The sequence below is a fragment of the Nelusetta ayraudi genome, unplaced genomic scaffold (assembly GCF_046127955.1).
Source record: "Nelusetta ayraudi isolate G7.1 ecotype Tasmania unplaced genomic scaffold, CSIRO-AGI_Nayr_v1 ptg000057l, whole genome shotgun sequence".
Classification (NCBI taxonomy): domain Eukaryota; kingdom Metazoa; phylum Chordata; class Actinopteri; order Tetraodontiformes; family Monacanthidae; genus Nelusetta; species Nelusetta ayraudi.
The window spans coordinates 836,059-852,259 of record NW_027466107.1 but is presented as its reverse complement, the minus strand read 5'-3'; the positions used below and the strand labels follow the sequence as shown (position 1 = coordinate 852,259).

At 47.3% G+C, this 16,201-nt stretch overlaps 2 protein-coding genes across 3 annotated transcripts; both read left to right on the top strand.

Moving 5' to 3' along the window:
- The first annotated feature begins 1,301 nt into the window (after positions 1-1,301).
- mettl2a (methyltransferase 2A, methylcytidine) lies at positions 1,302-4,495 on the top strand. The gene is made up of 9 exons (XM_076038843.1): positions 1,302-1,491; positions 1,970-2,058; positions 2,162-2,430; positions 2,830-2,879; positions 2,976-3,036; positions 3,139-3,278; positions 3,363-3,469; positions 3,764-3,829; positions 3,924-4,495. Exons 1-9 carry the CDS (start codon positions 1,340-1,342, stop codon positions 4,085-4,087), a joined length of 1,098 nt encoding a protein of 365 aa, XP_075894958.1. The 5' UTR covers positions 1,302-1,339; the 3' UTR covers positions 4,088-4,495.
- Positions 4,496-4,806: 311 nt separating this feature from the next.
- On the top strand, positions 4,807-15,843 carry tlk2 (tousled-like kinase 2). Of its 2 annotated transcripts, XM_076038842.1 has the most exons (21): positions 4,807-5,441; positions 6,489-6,571; positions 8,006-8,083; positions 8,166-8,235; positions 8,482-8,525; positions 8,645-8,743; positions 9,188-9,289; positions 9,475-9,567; positions 9,774-9,884; positions 9,999-10,135; positions 10,334-10,486; positions 10,581-10,647; positions 10,910-11,007; positions 11,111-11,192; positions 11,524-11,615; positions 11,712-11,801; positions 11,922-12,091; positions 12,213-12,351; positions 13,679-13,790; positions 13,919-14,026; positions 14,402-15,843. In XM_076038842.1, exons 2-21 carry the CDS (start codon positions 6,491-6,493, stop codon positions 14,573-14,575), a joined length of 2,100 nt encoding a protein of 699 aa, XP_075894957.1. In that variant the 5' UTR covers positions 4,807-5,441; positions 6,489-6,490; the 3' UTR covers positions 14,576-15,843. The 2 variants fall into 2 exon arrangements, with proteins under 2 accessions (XP_075894957.1, XP_075894956.1); XM_076038841.1 differs by lacking the exons at positions 4,807-5,441; positions 8,645-8,743.
- Positions 15,844-16,201: the final 358 nt, after the last annotated feature.

Here is a 16,201-nt window from a genome sequence, read left to right as displayed (position 1 = left end):
AGACCGCTCTCGCAATGAACAATATACTGATATGACATATCATAATTAGCTGTTTTCTACAGACCACTGTTGCAAAACATTAATGCAGAGAGATTGTACGATCACAAGACTCGACCCAGGGACATATGGGAAATAAACTATAAAGTGGCGACATGGGGTATAAAAAGAATGTCACTGTTGACCACATTTTAAGATTGTTATTTTCGGTGGTACCGAGCTTCCTGTGAGAACAAGCCAAAGCTTTGATCTCATGTCTGCACTCTCTTGACGTCTTCCTCCAACCTGTGATGCTGTTCCCAGTGTTACCCTCATATCACATCCTTTGTTTGTGTCTTCTCCTCCATTTCACACCAGCCTAGCGCGGGTCAGATACCGTAAGCCGCATCAGCGGGCTTTTATCCTGTTTGTTCACATCCTCTTTTGCAAAGCCTGTAATTTAAAATCTCTCCTCGTTTGCTACATGTCACTGCTGGTTATTTATTTATTTTATTTATTTTAAATGCATCATCTTAGTGCCATTATTTTTAATGAGTTTCTGTTTGTGGAGCCGCGTGGGAGTGCTGTGAATCTAATTTCATAACTGAGACATTGACTTTCTCCTGACTTTTTAACCCCTGACCCTGGGGCTGAGTCGCTTTCAAAAGTAGCAAATGTATCAAATAAAATCGAACTTAATCAATCTTTCCACATTTGAGCAAAATAAATAAATAAATAACCTACGTGTGTGTGTGTGTGTGTGTGTGTGTGTGTGTGTGTGTGTGTGTGTGTGTCTGGAAAATGGGTTCATTTGTGAGGTAATTTATCACATGTTCATTTCTAAGCCTTTCAACTTTAGTCAGGCAAGCGATCACCGTAAATCGTGTTTATGTGGCCCGTCGGAGGCTAATCTTGGCAAATGTCTCCCTCTAGCGTGTAAAGAATTAACAGCAAGCATGGACACATGGACACAGCAAGCACATGGAGACAACTCTGTCATCGAATGAATCACATTACGATCATTCTACTCATCTGTCTGAAGACGAGTAAATATTAAATGAAGTGTGAAATAAAAGCCTCATATTTATCCAAAAGAGAGGTGATTACGTCCATCCTAGTACAGCAACTTAGCAACATATATGAACATTGTGAACTTCAAACACATAGACAAAAGCTAGAAAATTTAGGTGGTAATGCGATTTTTTTTTTTAATTTATTTTATTAGATTGAGTCATTTCAGGCATGCAATAACAAAACATACAAAGGCTCTAAAGTGCAAAAAATTATAAAATTCCGAGAGCCGATTTTAAGCGAACGCAGCACGGGGAGACGCCCCGCCTCCTTCCGGCACGTCAGTTCCAACATGGCGGCGCCCCGTGGCACGGCCGGGGCCGAGGAAGACCCGAGCGAAGCCCACCTGAGTTCGGCCGGTTCCGGGACTGGCGACGTGAAGAGACCTCAGTTCGGGACCCGCTTCCTCACAGACCCGCGGCAGGTCTTCCAGCACAATGCCTGGTGGGTTAATTATACCGGAAGAGCTGAAAGAGCAGCCAGATGTTTGGGGTGCACCTCTGTCAGTTCTCCGCAACCAGCACAGGGGACCGAGGGAAGGCATGTCTGGCCAGTTCAGACCCCACCGTTTATAACGAAGTTTAGGACAGGGCATACATTTAACATACCTGGATTGAATTTTCGTTCGATAGTATTCTGATGATGGTATTCTGTCTTGCATTTAATGTAATTATACCTATACATATTAAAATTTAATTGTTCTTTTATCTAATCTATTGTTAAGTTTACTTGTTTTTGTTATGTTGTTTTTTTTTCTCCATTTCCACTTTCCTCCTTTTGAGGTTGAGCAAACCTTTTGATTGAAGCCTTCAAAATGACTCTGTTATTAATGCTTGTAATGCCCTGAGTTGTTGATGCGACAAGTGTTTTAAAACTATGTTTGTCTAAATACTCACTCTTCCCTGGGTTCTGTTTTGTACAGGGACAACGTGGAGTGGACGACAGAGCAAGAGGAGTGTGCCAAGAAGAAGGTTTTAGAGAACAGCCAGCCGCTGCCTTCAGAGAAACAAGGTCTCACTGCCACAAATAAACACTCGGGAACTGCTTCCATCATGTGTCCAGCTTCCTGGCAGCGCTGAATTAACACAACTGACACTTTGTTTTTTCCTTGCAGAGGAATACGACAGCCGGGCAAATGAATACTGGAACGATTTCTACACTATCCATGAGAATCGTTTCTTCAAAGACCGTCACTGGCTCTTCACAGAGTTCCCCGAGTTGGCCCCGCAATGTCATCTTAACCATGTGGAGCACCCTGAGGTCCCGGTCACTGACAACAGTCTGCAAGATGGCCTGGACCAAGAGCAAAGCCGGGACTCTGTGGCAGAACGTGGTAGTGATGACGGAATCCCAGGGTTCTCAGCCACTTACCGCATTCTGGAGGTGAGAGTGGCAGTATTTAGTTTGATGTCACCATGTGATCGTCTTAAACTGTGAATCTAATTCAGGTTAGATCTATACCCAGATGTTAATGTGTTTCAATGACAGTATGTTTTAGCATAGTAAAACCAAAGAAGGAATGACAGGAAATACTATTTGTTACATATTTGCACAATTTCTTCAACAGGGTTGACTCTCCACAAAATGGTTTATATTGCATTTCAAATATGAATATATTAAAATAATAAAATAATATTGAAATTCAAAAAAGAAGCATATTACATTTAAATGTGTATATTTTCACCTTTTTGTTAAAAATATCTTTCAGGGTCTTTTCTTGGGAAACAAACTTTCCTTCTGTGTTTATGATGTCTTACATTGAGTCTATGTATTTCTGAACAGGTGGGCTGCGGTGTTGGCAACACAGTTTTTCCAATCCTGAAGACCAACAAGTAAGTCAAATTGTGTCTAAAGTCAGATTCCAGCAGTGCTGGTCCATGTTTTTTTTGTTTTTTTAATCCCAGATTGATTGACTGACTTTCTTGCAGCGACCCAGGACTCTTTGTTTACTGTTGTGACTTCTCCAACACGGCAGTGGAGCTGGTCAAGGTGAGAAACTGGGAATAATGGGAGCATGATGTATTCATAACACGTATTACTACTTGAGTTGTGGGCTAACCGATGGATCAACATTGACTCTCTTGTCCTCAGACTAATGCAGACTACGACCCTGGCCGCTGCTTTGCCTTTGTTCACGACATGAGTGCTTTGGACGCTGATTACCCCATCCCTGACGGAACCCTTGATGTTATAGTGCTAATCTTTGTATTATCAGCTCTGCATCCTGACAAGTAAGAACGTCGTAAGCCCCCATCCTGCTGTCCTTTGTCTTTTAACTCTTAGTTTTTTTACTAAATCTTTATATTGTGTCTCAGAATGCAGGGATCGATCAGCAGATTAGCGCGTTTACTGAAGCCAGGTGGAGTGATGCTGCTCAGGGACTACGGACGCTACGATATGGCACAGCTTCGCTTCAAGAAAGGTTGGTCAGCCTGCATCCAGAGAGCGTCCGGCTCAAGCATGTGGTCATTTGGCATATTAAAAGTCAGACAGACCTGCAGTTCTGCAAAATTACAATTTGTTGGGTCCAGTCTCTCAGACCCCCTTTTGTTGTCAGCAAAAACACAGCATTTTCAGGAGAAGGCTATAAACAGAGGGCTAATTATGCAGTTTTCTGGATCGTTTTCGGATGATCAATCTTGTGATTAATTATCTGAAAAATGTGCAGAAAGTCGAGCTTTTAAATCAGCAGGTGTATCTATTTTATTTCTTTTAGGACGGTGTCTTTCAGAAAACTTCTATGTGCGAGGTGATGGAACAAGAGTTTATTTCTTCACCCAAGGTACTTTTTAAAATATATATGTATATATATATTCCTATTTTTCGGGGTGGTTTTCCTGATCAAAGATTTTTTTTCTGCTTTTCCTTAATGTCAGATGAGCTTCACGACATGTTCACGGAGGCAGGGCTTGAGAAAGTGCAGAACCTCGTCGACCGACGGCTGCAGGTGAACCGGGGAAAACAGCTGACCATGTACAGGGTGTGGATCCAGTGCAAGTACCGCAGAGCTGCAGTACAGCCGCCCGAGACTCAAGACTGACTTTCAGGATGGAGACGTGGACAGAGAACCTGACTGACCTGCATCCACAGCTGAAGCCACAACCAGCCGCTCACACTCAGGCTGTGCTGCTGCTGGGTGGTGGAAATGGGCTGCTCCATCAGGACAGCGATGAAGACAGTGTGCATCCATTACGTTCTGCAAGAAGTCTTTCACCTCATCTGACATTTTTTTGAGCGCTATGGAAAGCTATGCTGATGTTACGATCTTTGCTTCAAAAGAGTGCTGCTGATGTGTTCAATGATCAGGAAGACGGTTAAAATGTTTCCACTCATCCAGAAGCATTTTTAAGGACACAGTATTTCAAATGAATGGCATGTGTTTGTTTGTTTTTTAAGTATGATTTTTTTTTTTTACATGCAAAATAAATAAAAAAATCTCTTATTTTCATGCATGTTTCAAAGTTGTATTCATTGTTTTTAATAGAAGAGTCACTTGGAATAACTTCCCCTGCCATTTAACCCCTATATGGTTTACTGTAAATTGCTACTTTAAAGTGAATTGTATAACGCAGTGTTTTTGATATTACATAAGTGATGCATGTGGGTGTAATCATCATGGTAATGGGCACTTTTTTGATAAGTGATCCTCTGTGTTTATGTGGGTGGGCGCTGTTAATTTGTATTGTGCACGGAGGTCTTTGCCATTGGTCCAGACAAGAGATTTGGGGCAGGCGTGGACTGGGCGAAGGTGAAAAATACTTGAATAATCTCACGAGAAAATATGAGATTTTGCTGATTATTGTTTACATTGCAAAAACATGAGTACCGAACCGAATCGATCCGGATTCAGCTAAAACGCTCGAAACCGCCGAAACATTTGTATTTTTGTACCTTCCCCCCGCGGCGAGGAGGCGACCGGAGCCGAACTTTGTTGTGATCGAGCTGAGAGCCACGACCTGAAATTCATCTCAACCATCAAGGAGAGGGGGAGAGAAGAAAATATAAAGGGGCAACTTAACGCCACACTCAAGCACTGCATTTATATGAGGTGAAGCCTCGGAGGTCGCCATTGTGTGGAGCGAAGAGAAGCTCAACCGCGGACGAGGGATGGTCCTTGGGGAGAGGAATGTGATGGGGATCCCCGCCTGAGGATTACGGCAAGGCGGGTTCGGGATACCCGGAGTGGTCGCGGCCTCCGCGGGGGATCCGCCGTCGTCTACCTTGACTCGACACCGTACGATCGCCCGCCTCGTTCGTTCACAGTCGGCACGCAAGCGACGCGGCTGTCGATGCGGCCTTGCCTGGGAGGGTCTGCCTAGCACCGGGGGGAACAACGGGGACGGTTCCGAGGCTAACACGGGCCCTTTCGAGGACCGAGAGAGCACCTTTTTGCAGTAAGTACGCGCTGAAAAGGGGGGCACATCTGGGACGGGCATGTTGTCTCGACGAGCGCCCTGGCCGTGACAACAGCACAGCGCCGAGAAGATTCTCTCTTCCCTTTGACAGACGGGCTTTAGACGTTAGCACTGTGGCTAGCCACCGCCAGCTATCATGTTGACGTGCAAAATAGGCTACGGCGGTGAGCAGCGGGTGTTTTTATTGCACCAACGCAACTCGACTGACATGGCTTTAGCGTCTGAGCCGTCTGGAACGGTGACTTGACGCGCCGGGGGTGTCACGTTTGTCGCTCATGTTAAAGTTAACCGTTAGCCACGGGGATTGCTAAGTGATGGGCAACATTGGGAGGTGTGCTAGCTCGTTTACCCAGTGTTAGCCAGGTCTTAATGGGCCACCACTTAACTATCTCCATGTCAAACATGTACTTTCAATTTTAGCGAGCTATCTATAACATGGAACGCACATTATGTGGCCAACGTATTCCCTAAAATGGAGTTGATGGAACGGATGCTGTTACTTGACGTAAAGCGTCTGGATTTAATGTTTGCAAGCCAAGAAAGTCAAGCATGAGTGTGTTATATTAACGTTAACCTTTGATTTATTTACCCAGCAGGCTTGACACTTGTCATGTCAACTGTGGCCTTTAATAATGCTATGAGTTTACTTGCCTCCCTTTCGTGTTGGTGAACTTTTATGACTCCAGCGCCATGCAGCTCAGGCCTATGATGAATGCCAAGGTCTCATCACATGATACTGTTAATGGTCCAGACAATGGTTCTATATACTTTGCTGATATGTAATGTCCCTTTGGAACACATACGGCAACCGTTTTCTTACGTGTCCACACCTTACTCGTCACATACGATGGTATGAAAATTGTTGTCAGGCATTTTGATGAGTCAGTACAGGAATTTTCCACATCCATATAGCTAAAAACAGCCATGACTCATCACAACCCCATGAATCCAGTGATCCATCACTCCCACTTGAATAGACCAAACCCCCAGCAACATATTTCTTAATCAGCTCTCTTGTGTCTGCAGCCATGATGGAGGAACTCCACAGCCTGGACCCCCGGCGGCAGGAACTGCTGGAGGCTCGCTTCACCGGGGTCGGCGTGGCCAAGGTTTGTGTTACAGGGGACCGCACAACAGACAGGTGTAGCGCAAGGGGGTCTACCTTCAGTGTGCTGGTAATAACTGATTTTCTCGACTGCCCTCCCCTCCCCAACTGACATCTTCTCGTCTTTGTCTCCGTTTCGTTGTGCGTCAGTATCCTTCTGCGCTTTGGCCCACAGAAACTTGGCCCTGCTCCTTTTCTTTGTCTGTCTCTGGAGAAGGTTGAGCTATGTCTGTGTTTTTTGGCTGCCGTGATATGGCATCTTTCCCTGGCACATGATGTAGTGGCTGTATATGCAAGTGGCAGTGCCTGCCAAGAAGGCCACAGAAAGGACAGGGGTGGTGGAGGAGGAGGAGGAGGAGGAAGAGGTGGAGGAGGAGGAGGAGGAGGAGGAGGAGGAAAGGCAGAAGAGGAATGCGCAAATAGTTCTTGACCAGGTGTGAGTGGAGGCAGTGGTTTAGATATCCACCCTCTCGTTTGCTCTGAGGATGGTGCCGTCTGTGTGGAAGGTGATCTTGGAACAGGGAGTGTGAGTTGGCGCCAGGAGTGGGCCTGGTGCCAGCCATAGGCAGATCTGAGCCCGGAGCATGGCATGGCTGCTGCCGCAGAGAAAATGGCGGCTCTCGGTGAGGCAACGTGCCACCGGCGGCCCCGTATGACAAGAGATGCAATGTGTGCACAGGGAAGCGAATGTGTCAACAAATTTCTGTAGAGTGATGTGGCTCCATGGTCTGAAAGCCTTTTAAGGTCAGAGCTGCCTGATGTTTTCCATGTCTTGACCTTGAACAATCTGGTAACGCTGCTTCCCTGTGAGTTCACAGCAAGGTGCGAGAGAAGAGTCGAGGTAAACTGTGAACCGCCGTCGTTGTGGAGCTGATTGTTTGGAGGTTCAAACTCCTGTCCCCCTTTTTTCAGCACGTCCGATCAAACAGACAAGACATCTTTGATGGGCCAGGAGAGGTAGACAGAGCTGCCATGATCAGTCGTAGCTCAAACACAACAAGTGACGGACCAATGAGGGATGGGGAAGAAAACGGATGGCATTATGTGAACAGGGACAGACAGACGGACAGAAGTACTTCGCTGGCATCGCTACTGCTCAGCCATTTTAGAGGGGTTCAGTCAGGAGAGTGCTCCAGTGTGCCCAGAATGACTAAGTATCCCCTCCCTGATTGGATGGTGCCTGCTGAATTCTGATGTTATTCATGTGACTGACAGGCGTCACCTAGGGAACCGCCAGCAGGACGGATGCAGGTCTAGATTCAGTGCAAAGTGAAGGGTGTTTCTCATTCCAAAAAACCCTCTTCAAGCTCTTCCTTCTCCCTGCCCTCCCATTCTACATGTTGAATACACAATGTCTCATAAACACCCTGCATTTGATGATTTCTTTCTAACTTTTCTCCCTGTCATCTGTCGCATTTGTGTGCCTCATCCGAATCAGGGCTCGGGTCAGAACCAAAATGAGTCATCCAATCAGAGTCTGTGCAGCGTGGGCTCGCTCAGCGACAAGGAGCTGGAGGTTGGTGTCAGCAGCACGTCGGCAGCATCCCTCCGTGTTACTCCATCATGCGGTTGCTTGATTGTTGCTGCCTTCCCGACAGACTCCTGAGAAGAAAGCCAACGACCAGAGAGTGAGGAAACGGAAAGCTGACCATTTCGAGAGCGGCCAAAGTAAGTTGTCCTCTCTGCCACCATCTTACCATTGCGTAGTGACAAATCACTTTCATTTTACTTTATTTGAGTAATTCGAACAAGTTTATTGTGAAACTGGACCCATGCATCGGTGTTCTCTCCAGAAGAAATGTTCTTCCTTCTCCCAAATCCAATCCTGCTATTCCATTCACAGTCTGCTGTGTCCTATAGTCCTATAATCCTATAGTCAAATGTCATTCTCACCTCCCTGCCTCTCTTCTCTAGACAAAACAGGAGCCCGGGGACATAAAATCAGCGACTATTTCGAGGTAAGTAGCAAAACAAATTCCTTGCACCGCTGTGCATTTCCTTTCTAGCTTTTATCTCCTGCTTTAACTGTGGGCAAACTTTTTCACCCTTGTTTTCTAACTCTGTGCGTGTGTGTCAGTTTGCGGGAGGTAGTGGTCCTGGTACCAGCCCTGCTCGGGGAATCCCACCAGTGGTCCGCTCTTCCCCGCAGCACTCCCTCTCCAACCCCCCTGTCACGGTGAGCACGCTTGCACCGGAGCTTCTCTTCCGCCTTCCACACTCCTGCTCTTTACGATCTTTACGTGCTTGCTATGAACATCAGTGTGGTCTGCCGGCACTGCACAGCATCGTCAAGTAATGACCAGTGGCAGTTGGGCCCATTTTAGACTTGTGTGTTTTGGCAGAAAGTTGCAGGGAGCTTTGGAAAGCTCTTTTTTTTTTATCATAGATGTGAAGTAGAAATCTGAGATTCAAATGTTTTGAGGTTGAAGTTGTTTGCGGATTTGTAGACTAAATATTGTGCATGAAAAATCCACCAAAAATATCACCAACTGCACCAACAGCTGAATTCCTGAAAGTGCATTAACTAAAACCTGTGCATGTTGAAGGTTCTGTGGGATTAACCTCTCCTCCTCCACTTCCTCCTCTGCTTCTTCTCCTCCTCTCCTTCCTCCTCCTGCAGGTCCAGCAAGGAAGCCCTTCTTCCATCAACTCTGCCAACACGGAGCACTTGGCATGCTCACTGAAGCCCACACCTCTCCACATGCTCCACAAAGCCACACAGGTGCGTCACACGCCACCGGGTTGTCTCTCTAAAACCTAAATCAAATCTCTAATGTTACCCTAATCATTTGTAAACAGTAGTTTTTGAATCTGCATTTTTGATGGTTTTGTTATTTGTGACACGACTGATACTGACTGATGTGCCATTAACAGAACCACTGTTTCTGTGCTCACTGTGTCCCTTAGTCTGACCTTACAATAGAGAAACTAATAGCAATGGAGAACAACAAGAACTCCGACCTGGAGAAGAAGGAGGGACGAATAGACGATTTGCTACGGGTACTAATCTCATTGTATCACATCCCCGCCACCCTGCTGACATGTCTCTAGTTGTTTTGAGCAAGTGATCTGTGATTCTTGACTGGAGGCATGTCAGACCTCTCACACTCCCTCCATCTGTGCACGTATAAACACATTTTTGACGCTAGTGATTGCTTTAACGTGACCCCCCTCTTCCCTCCGCCCGTCTTTATGCCGCGCTTCAGGCAAACTGCGATCTGAGGAGGCAGATAGACGAGCAGCAGAAGATGCTCGAACGATACAAGGAGCGCTTGAATAAGTGCGTGACCATGTCCAAGAAGCTGCTCATTGAAAAAGTATGTTCCTCTCAAAGTGGTGCTACTGTTTATTTTATTTTTTTATTTTTTATTTTTTTGCAAGCTTTTCACTTCCATGGGAGATTTGATGTTCTGTTATCTTTTTCCCTCCAGTCCAAACAGGAGAAGATGGCGTGCCGTGACAAAAGCATGCAGGACCGGCTGCGGCTGGGACACTTCACCACGGTGAGGCATGGAGCATCTTTCACAGAGCAGTGGACGGACGGATACGCCTTCCAGAACCTCATCAAGTGAGCACTTGCATGATTCCGTCTTCATGTATTCGAATGACGAGGCGTCGGATCAATCCGGGCCTCTTTCTCATTGTGCGAATGTTACTGTGAGCTCATCATCATTCATACTGACAGAGAAAAAAAACTCTCTGAGATTTCTCACACCCTTCATATTTGCTTGATAAGTCATTACAACATTTCACCCGTTCTTCTTAGGCAACAGGAGAGGATTAATTCCCAGCGAGAGGACATCGAGCGGCAGAGGAAGCTGCTGGCCAAACGCAAGCCGCCCTCAATGGCCCAGACTCCGCCCCCAAGCCTCGAGCAAAACAAGCGCAAAAGCAAAGCCAATGGAACAGAGAGCGAAGCGTATGATGCTTTTATTTTGCGGCATATGACGCTTTTAATACTATTTTTTTGCCCTGGGGGGGAGTTGCACTGAGGTTGGTTTTGTGTCTTGCAGGTTATCACAAGCAGAGTACCACGAGCAGGAGGAAATCTTTAAGCTAAGACTAGGCCATCTCAAAAAGGTAAACAATTAATAATCTGATTTAAGTGTTGTGACGTTTTCTTCTGCATGGATGTTTGTTCGATAGAGAAAATAGAAAAGATTCATAAAAAAAATATCTGCTAGTTTTAATACCAAACCATTCCAGTTAATTTCTGATTTAATGTTAATGATCCGATTCTCCTAAAATGCATTCTTTAATCGTGGATAGCGCCTGCTGAGGTCCTTAATTATTTTCTGTCTTAATCGCAAGTGTTTTGGGTTGGATTTTGTGTGTCATGCAGGAGGAGGCGGAGATCCAGGCGGAGCTGGAGAGGCTGGAGCGAGTGCGGAACCTGCACATCCGTGAGCTGAAGAGAATCCACAACGAGGACAACTCTCAGTATGATCGCCTCCCTTTTTCCTCGTCTCCTCCCGTATGCTGCTTGATGCAATAGTCGTGTGTGTCTTGCTGTGCAGCTCAAACTGTTTCCCATCCTGTGCAGATTCAAAGATCATCCCACGCTAAACGATCGATACCTGCTTCTCCATTTACTGGGAAGGGGTGGTTTCAGTGAAGTTTATAAGGTGAGGAGGATTTTTTTGTGTGTTGTTGTTATTATCATTAATTCCCTCAGGACATTCGCCCAACCTTACAAAGTGAACGACAGCAGCTTTGTCCCCCCCCCCCCCCCCCCGCCCGATGCCGAACTGTGTCATTACATTACACTGAGCTGACATCATCAACATTTCCAAGTAAACCACTGTGCCAGAGTGTTCCAAGAATTCGCTGTCGTCACTGAAAAAAACGAGATGAATGAACGCAGGTCTCCTGGTGTGACGCCAGAGTCTCAGTGCAGCCAGAACCGTGTAATTCCAGACGTAGTGTCTGATAAGATTACCTGCTTTATTTTTCCAGGCCTTTGATCTAACGGAGCAAAGGTATGTCGCGGTCAAAATCCACCAGTTAAACAAAAACTGGAGGGACGAGAAGAAGGAAAATTATCACAAGTGAGTGTCTGGCAGTCCTCCGTGTGCACGTCACAGTCACTGCGTTTCAGGTGAGTTTTTCAAATGTGGAAAAATGCCTTTTTCTTCCCCCTGCAGACACGCATGCAGAGAATATAGAATCCACAAGGAGCTGGACCACCCGCGAATAGTTAAACTCTACGACTACTTTTCACTCGACACTGACTCGTGAGTCTTTCCTTCACAGACCAACTGAGTTGAATTGATCAGCTGTTGTGCAGACGATGTGCTCTTTGAGTAGCCACAGGTGCGCTTTGATGACAAGTGGCTTTGACGTTGGTTGTGCAGGTTCTGCACGGTGCTGGAGTATTGCGAGGGCAACGACTTGGACTTCTACCTGAAACAGCACAAGCTCATGTCGGAGAAGGAGGGCCGCTCCATCATCATGCAGATTGTCAACGCGCTCAAGTACCTCAATGAGATCAGACCGCCCATCATCCACTATGACCTTAAACCGGGTGGGTCTCCACGGCAACAGGACTCAAACTGGACAGCCGATTAGCCTTTGTGCATGTCTGTGTTTCCCTCTTTGAATTTTGAAAAGAATGGTTTGTTCCGTCGATGCCGCTCCGTACACAGGCAACATCCTGCTGGTGAACGGCACGGCGTGCGGCGAGATCAAGATCACAGACTTCGGCCTGTCGAAGATCATGGACGACGACAGCTACAACTCGGTGGATGGGATGGAGCTGACGTCGCAGGGGGCGGGCACATACTGGTGAGATGCCACAGGGGCCCCCGCCGCCATCTGCCATGTGATAAAGTGCTTCCTTTTTATCCTGTCTGCTCAGCCCTTCTCCCACAACGGCCAAATTCACGTCGGCTGAGCTGTGCTGAATCGTTTTCAACTCGCCGCGTTAAAAATGCCGCTTTCACACTGACATCAGCGGGACGACGTTGTTTTTTTTTTAAACGCGGGTCGACCCGAAAGGAGCCAGTCTGTGTTTGGCTCCTTTCCCACTGACCAAAACCAGCGGGGTCCGACCCTCCGCTGGCAAGCGTCGGAGCCTCTACTTTGACCACTGCATGACTGCTGACGTCATCACGCTGAGATCGCGTTGATAAACTGCGACAGAATTCAGAGAAGTAAACAAACGAGAGCAACATGGAAGCGAGTCCAGCGGTGGTCGGTGGATTTTCTTGTTGGGCTTCAGACTCGAGACGCTCTGTTTAGCCAGTGCTGTAACGGGCTGAATGAATCCTGTCGCAAATGCAAACGGAGCTTTATTTTGGTACGTGATTTACTCTCTAACTGGTGCGATATTATGACGTAGCATCACCTAACGCTCGGTGTCATCGCGTAAACGTGTTGATGCAAGTCGGCCTTTCCCACTGCAAGCTGATTTTAAACCTGGGTCACTTGCCCGGGTCGGTGAGCTTTCCCACTGATACCAAATGCTGATTGTTAGCGGGTTCAAACGGGTTTTTTAGCCAGTGGGAAAGAGGCTAAAGTGAAACCTTCAGACGGACGATACGTGCATTTAAAAGGCAGCAGCACGGCTCAGGCGCCACAATCCAGTCTGCATCATTTTCAGTCGACCTGAGCGCTCTGCATCCCACAGAGGGAGGGAGGTGAGCGGCTTTGAGCTACAGCCAGTGTCCAGTTGAGACCAGCATAGGAAACTATGACAGGCCTGTAAAGGATGGTAGCTGCAAAGTGGACATTTACCAAACTGGACAATATGTCCTCATTAACAGAAGAGCAACACTGACGGTTTCTGTCTCCCCATGACTTGTTGTTAAAGTAAATACTGCAGCACAACACAGTAGGTCAGAGTGTGCCGACGTGTTGCACCTTATTAACCCGGTTGGAACCGCTGGCTGTTAGAGCAAGCAGCACAGGTGGTCATAATGTGACCTTCAGCAAGAGTCAGCTGGTTAGATTCCACATGTTCTGTTTGTGTGCTGCCTTTAAATGCCTTCCCATCCTGTATCTGGAAATGCCTTGAATCCGTGAAATGTTCCTAGAAACAGAAAAAGACAACTCGAGTCAGTTTCATTTTCAAATAATAATGAAAAAAAAATGATCCTCTCTGCTCTGTTAGGTACCTGCCCCCCGAGTGCTTCGTTGTTGGGAAGGAACCCCCCAAAATCTCCAACAAGGTGGACGTCTGGTCCGTGGGCGTCATTTTCTATCAGTGTTTGTACGGCCGCAAGGTAGGAGACGCTCAGGAGGAGAAGCAAAGCAACTGCCATTAAAACCATTTAAAAAAAAAAAAAAAGAAAGAAACGCATCCAAACTCCTTTGTCTAGTTGACGTTCTCTTTTTGCGCTCTGCTCTCCAGCCGTTTGGCCACAACCAGTCCCAGCAGGACATCCTGCAGGAGAACACCATCCTGAAGGCCACAGACGTGCAGTTCCCCCCTAAACCAGTAGTCACACCTGAAGCAAAGGTACGACGACTCTCCCAGGACCTTCTTACTGAAGCCGGATGCACCATCACTAGCTGCGTTTCCAAAATCTGGTCATGGAAACAGGAAACTAGGAAAAACCTCTCAAATGTGGCTAAAAGGTTTTGACGCTCTCATGAGGTGGTTTTTCCAGACCTATCCACATAGAGGTGTATCGCAAAAGTATCATGGAAACACTTTTTAGGCATTTACACGTCACTGGAGGTGACGTATGGGGTCACGTGACCAGGTCACTTCAAATAGCTTTTCAAATAGCTCCTCAAATGGCAATTGTACTTTGTTGCTTTTATTTTGTGAAAAAGTGCCGTGGAAACGCAGCTTCTGAAGATCTCAAATCTGCCCGGCTTCCCCCTGCAGGCATTCATCCGGCGCTGTCTAGTCTACCGCAAGGAGGACCGCATCGACGTGCACCAGCTGGCCAGTGACCCCTTCCTCATGCCACACATCCGCAAGTCGGTGGCCTCCTCGGGCACCCTGGGCATGGCCGTGGCCTCCACATCCAGCTCGTCCAACAGCAGCGCCTCGAATTGAGCCGACGCCCTCCGCTCTTTTATGACTGACTCAAGCGTTTCGGGAGCGTCTGCTGGCTCGGCTGGGTTTTGCGGGGTTGCGGCGGCGGGGGGTGGGGGGGGGCGGTGGAGGAGGAGCCATCGCTCCGACAGACAGCGTCCCGCCTCGCCGCCAAGAACCCGATGACGGCCCGGGGCGGGGGCGTTGGATGAGAAGTCGTGGACCGGACCCCCTCACCCGAGTCCAGTCCAGCCACCCAGCTGTCCTCCGTTCTCCCCAGGGGGAGACCTTGTTCTGGGGGTCAAAGCCCTGGACGATGGCAACAGAGGGTGGTGCAGCGACGCTTTGCCACCGCGTCGGGCCGAGAGTTGGGTTCAGAGTTTTGTTTTTGTTTTGTTTTTTTTTCATCCGCTTGAAATAAAACAAAATAATTATATTCTTCAGTCTAGGACGGCCTCAGCCCAGCCGGACGGGGAGGACGAGGCTCACACCCTGTTCATGCCCACACATCCTGTTCAACCCCCCCCCCCCCCGCCGTGCATGAGCCGCTCTGCTCCGAGGTAGCCTCGGCTCCCCTGCCAACCAACCACCAACCCTTCCTCCCCCCCTGCCACTGGACCTGAGCCGAGAGAAGCAGCCCTGGCCTGTCGTTGTGCTCCACCCTCTGTATCTCCGGCACCGTGTCACCTGAACTCCGCCTCCTCCTGCCCTGCTCGGATTCCACGTCCCAGTTAGTTTGCGTCGAGGACGGACGCAACGCCTCCGTAAGCCCCCCGACCCCAACTCACCCCTCCCACCCCCCCAAACTCCTGTGACCAAAGCTTAGGACTTCCAACCTCCGTTGTTGTTTTTTTTTATACAAATGGGTTTAGAATCATGTTACTTGATACAGAGTGGAGCTGATATGAAATTACCCCCCACCCCTCACCCCCACTGCCCACCCAAACTCCTTTTACAATTTTTTTTTTTTTTTTTTTACATTTCAGATTCACCAGTTTTATGAAAAAGAAACTGTTGTTTTTCAAGTTGCCTTTCATTAGAACTGTTTTTGATTGACCTTCCCACACACACACCACACAGAGAAGCCCCTCCACCTCCACACATACATGCATACATGCATACACACAAGCACACACGCACTCCATGAAGACACATATTTATTTAGGTATGTTTGAATTTTTTTTGGCCATTAAAATGCAAGGGACTGGTCGACCTACTAGTACTGTTTGGGGGGGACATGAGCCTTAGCAGAGTTGCATAAACCATTAAATACTATTGGATAAAATGTTTTTGTTGTTCTTGGCCTTTGTTTCGCAGCTTTCATTGTGTCTGTGTGATGGAATCATATTGGCTGTTGTTTTTAGCGAGAATTTTACATTTTGGATGAGTTTTAAATAGACGCCATTCTTTTGAGTGCTGTGTGTCAAACAAAGTCCCTCTCGTGCCTTCATATTGTTGTATTTGTCTTACGCAACACCAGTCAAAGTATAGCAGTGAGCTTCTTTTTCTTTTCTTTTCTTTTTAAGCTTGTGTGTGTCTCATGGTGGCACAGTGGCAAAGTTTGAACAAAATCCAATTAAAACGAGTTAAAGAAACATTAAAGTTCCCGAGGCAATACGTAAGGGGTCGATGGACCAATTACACATG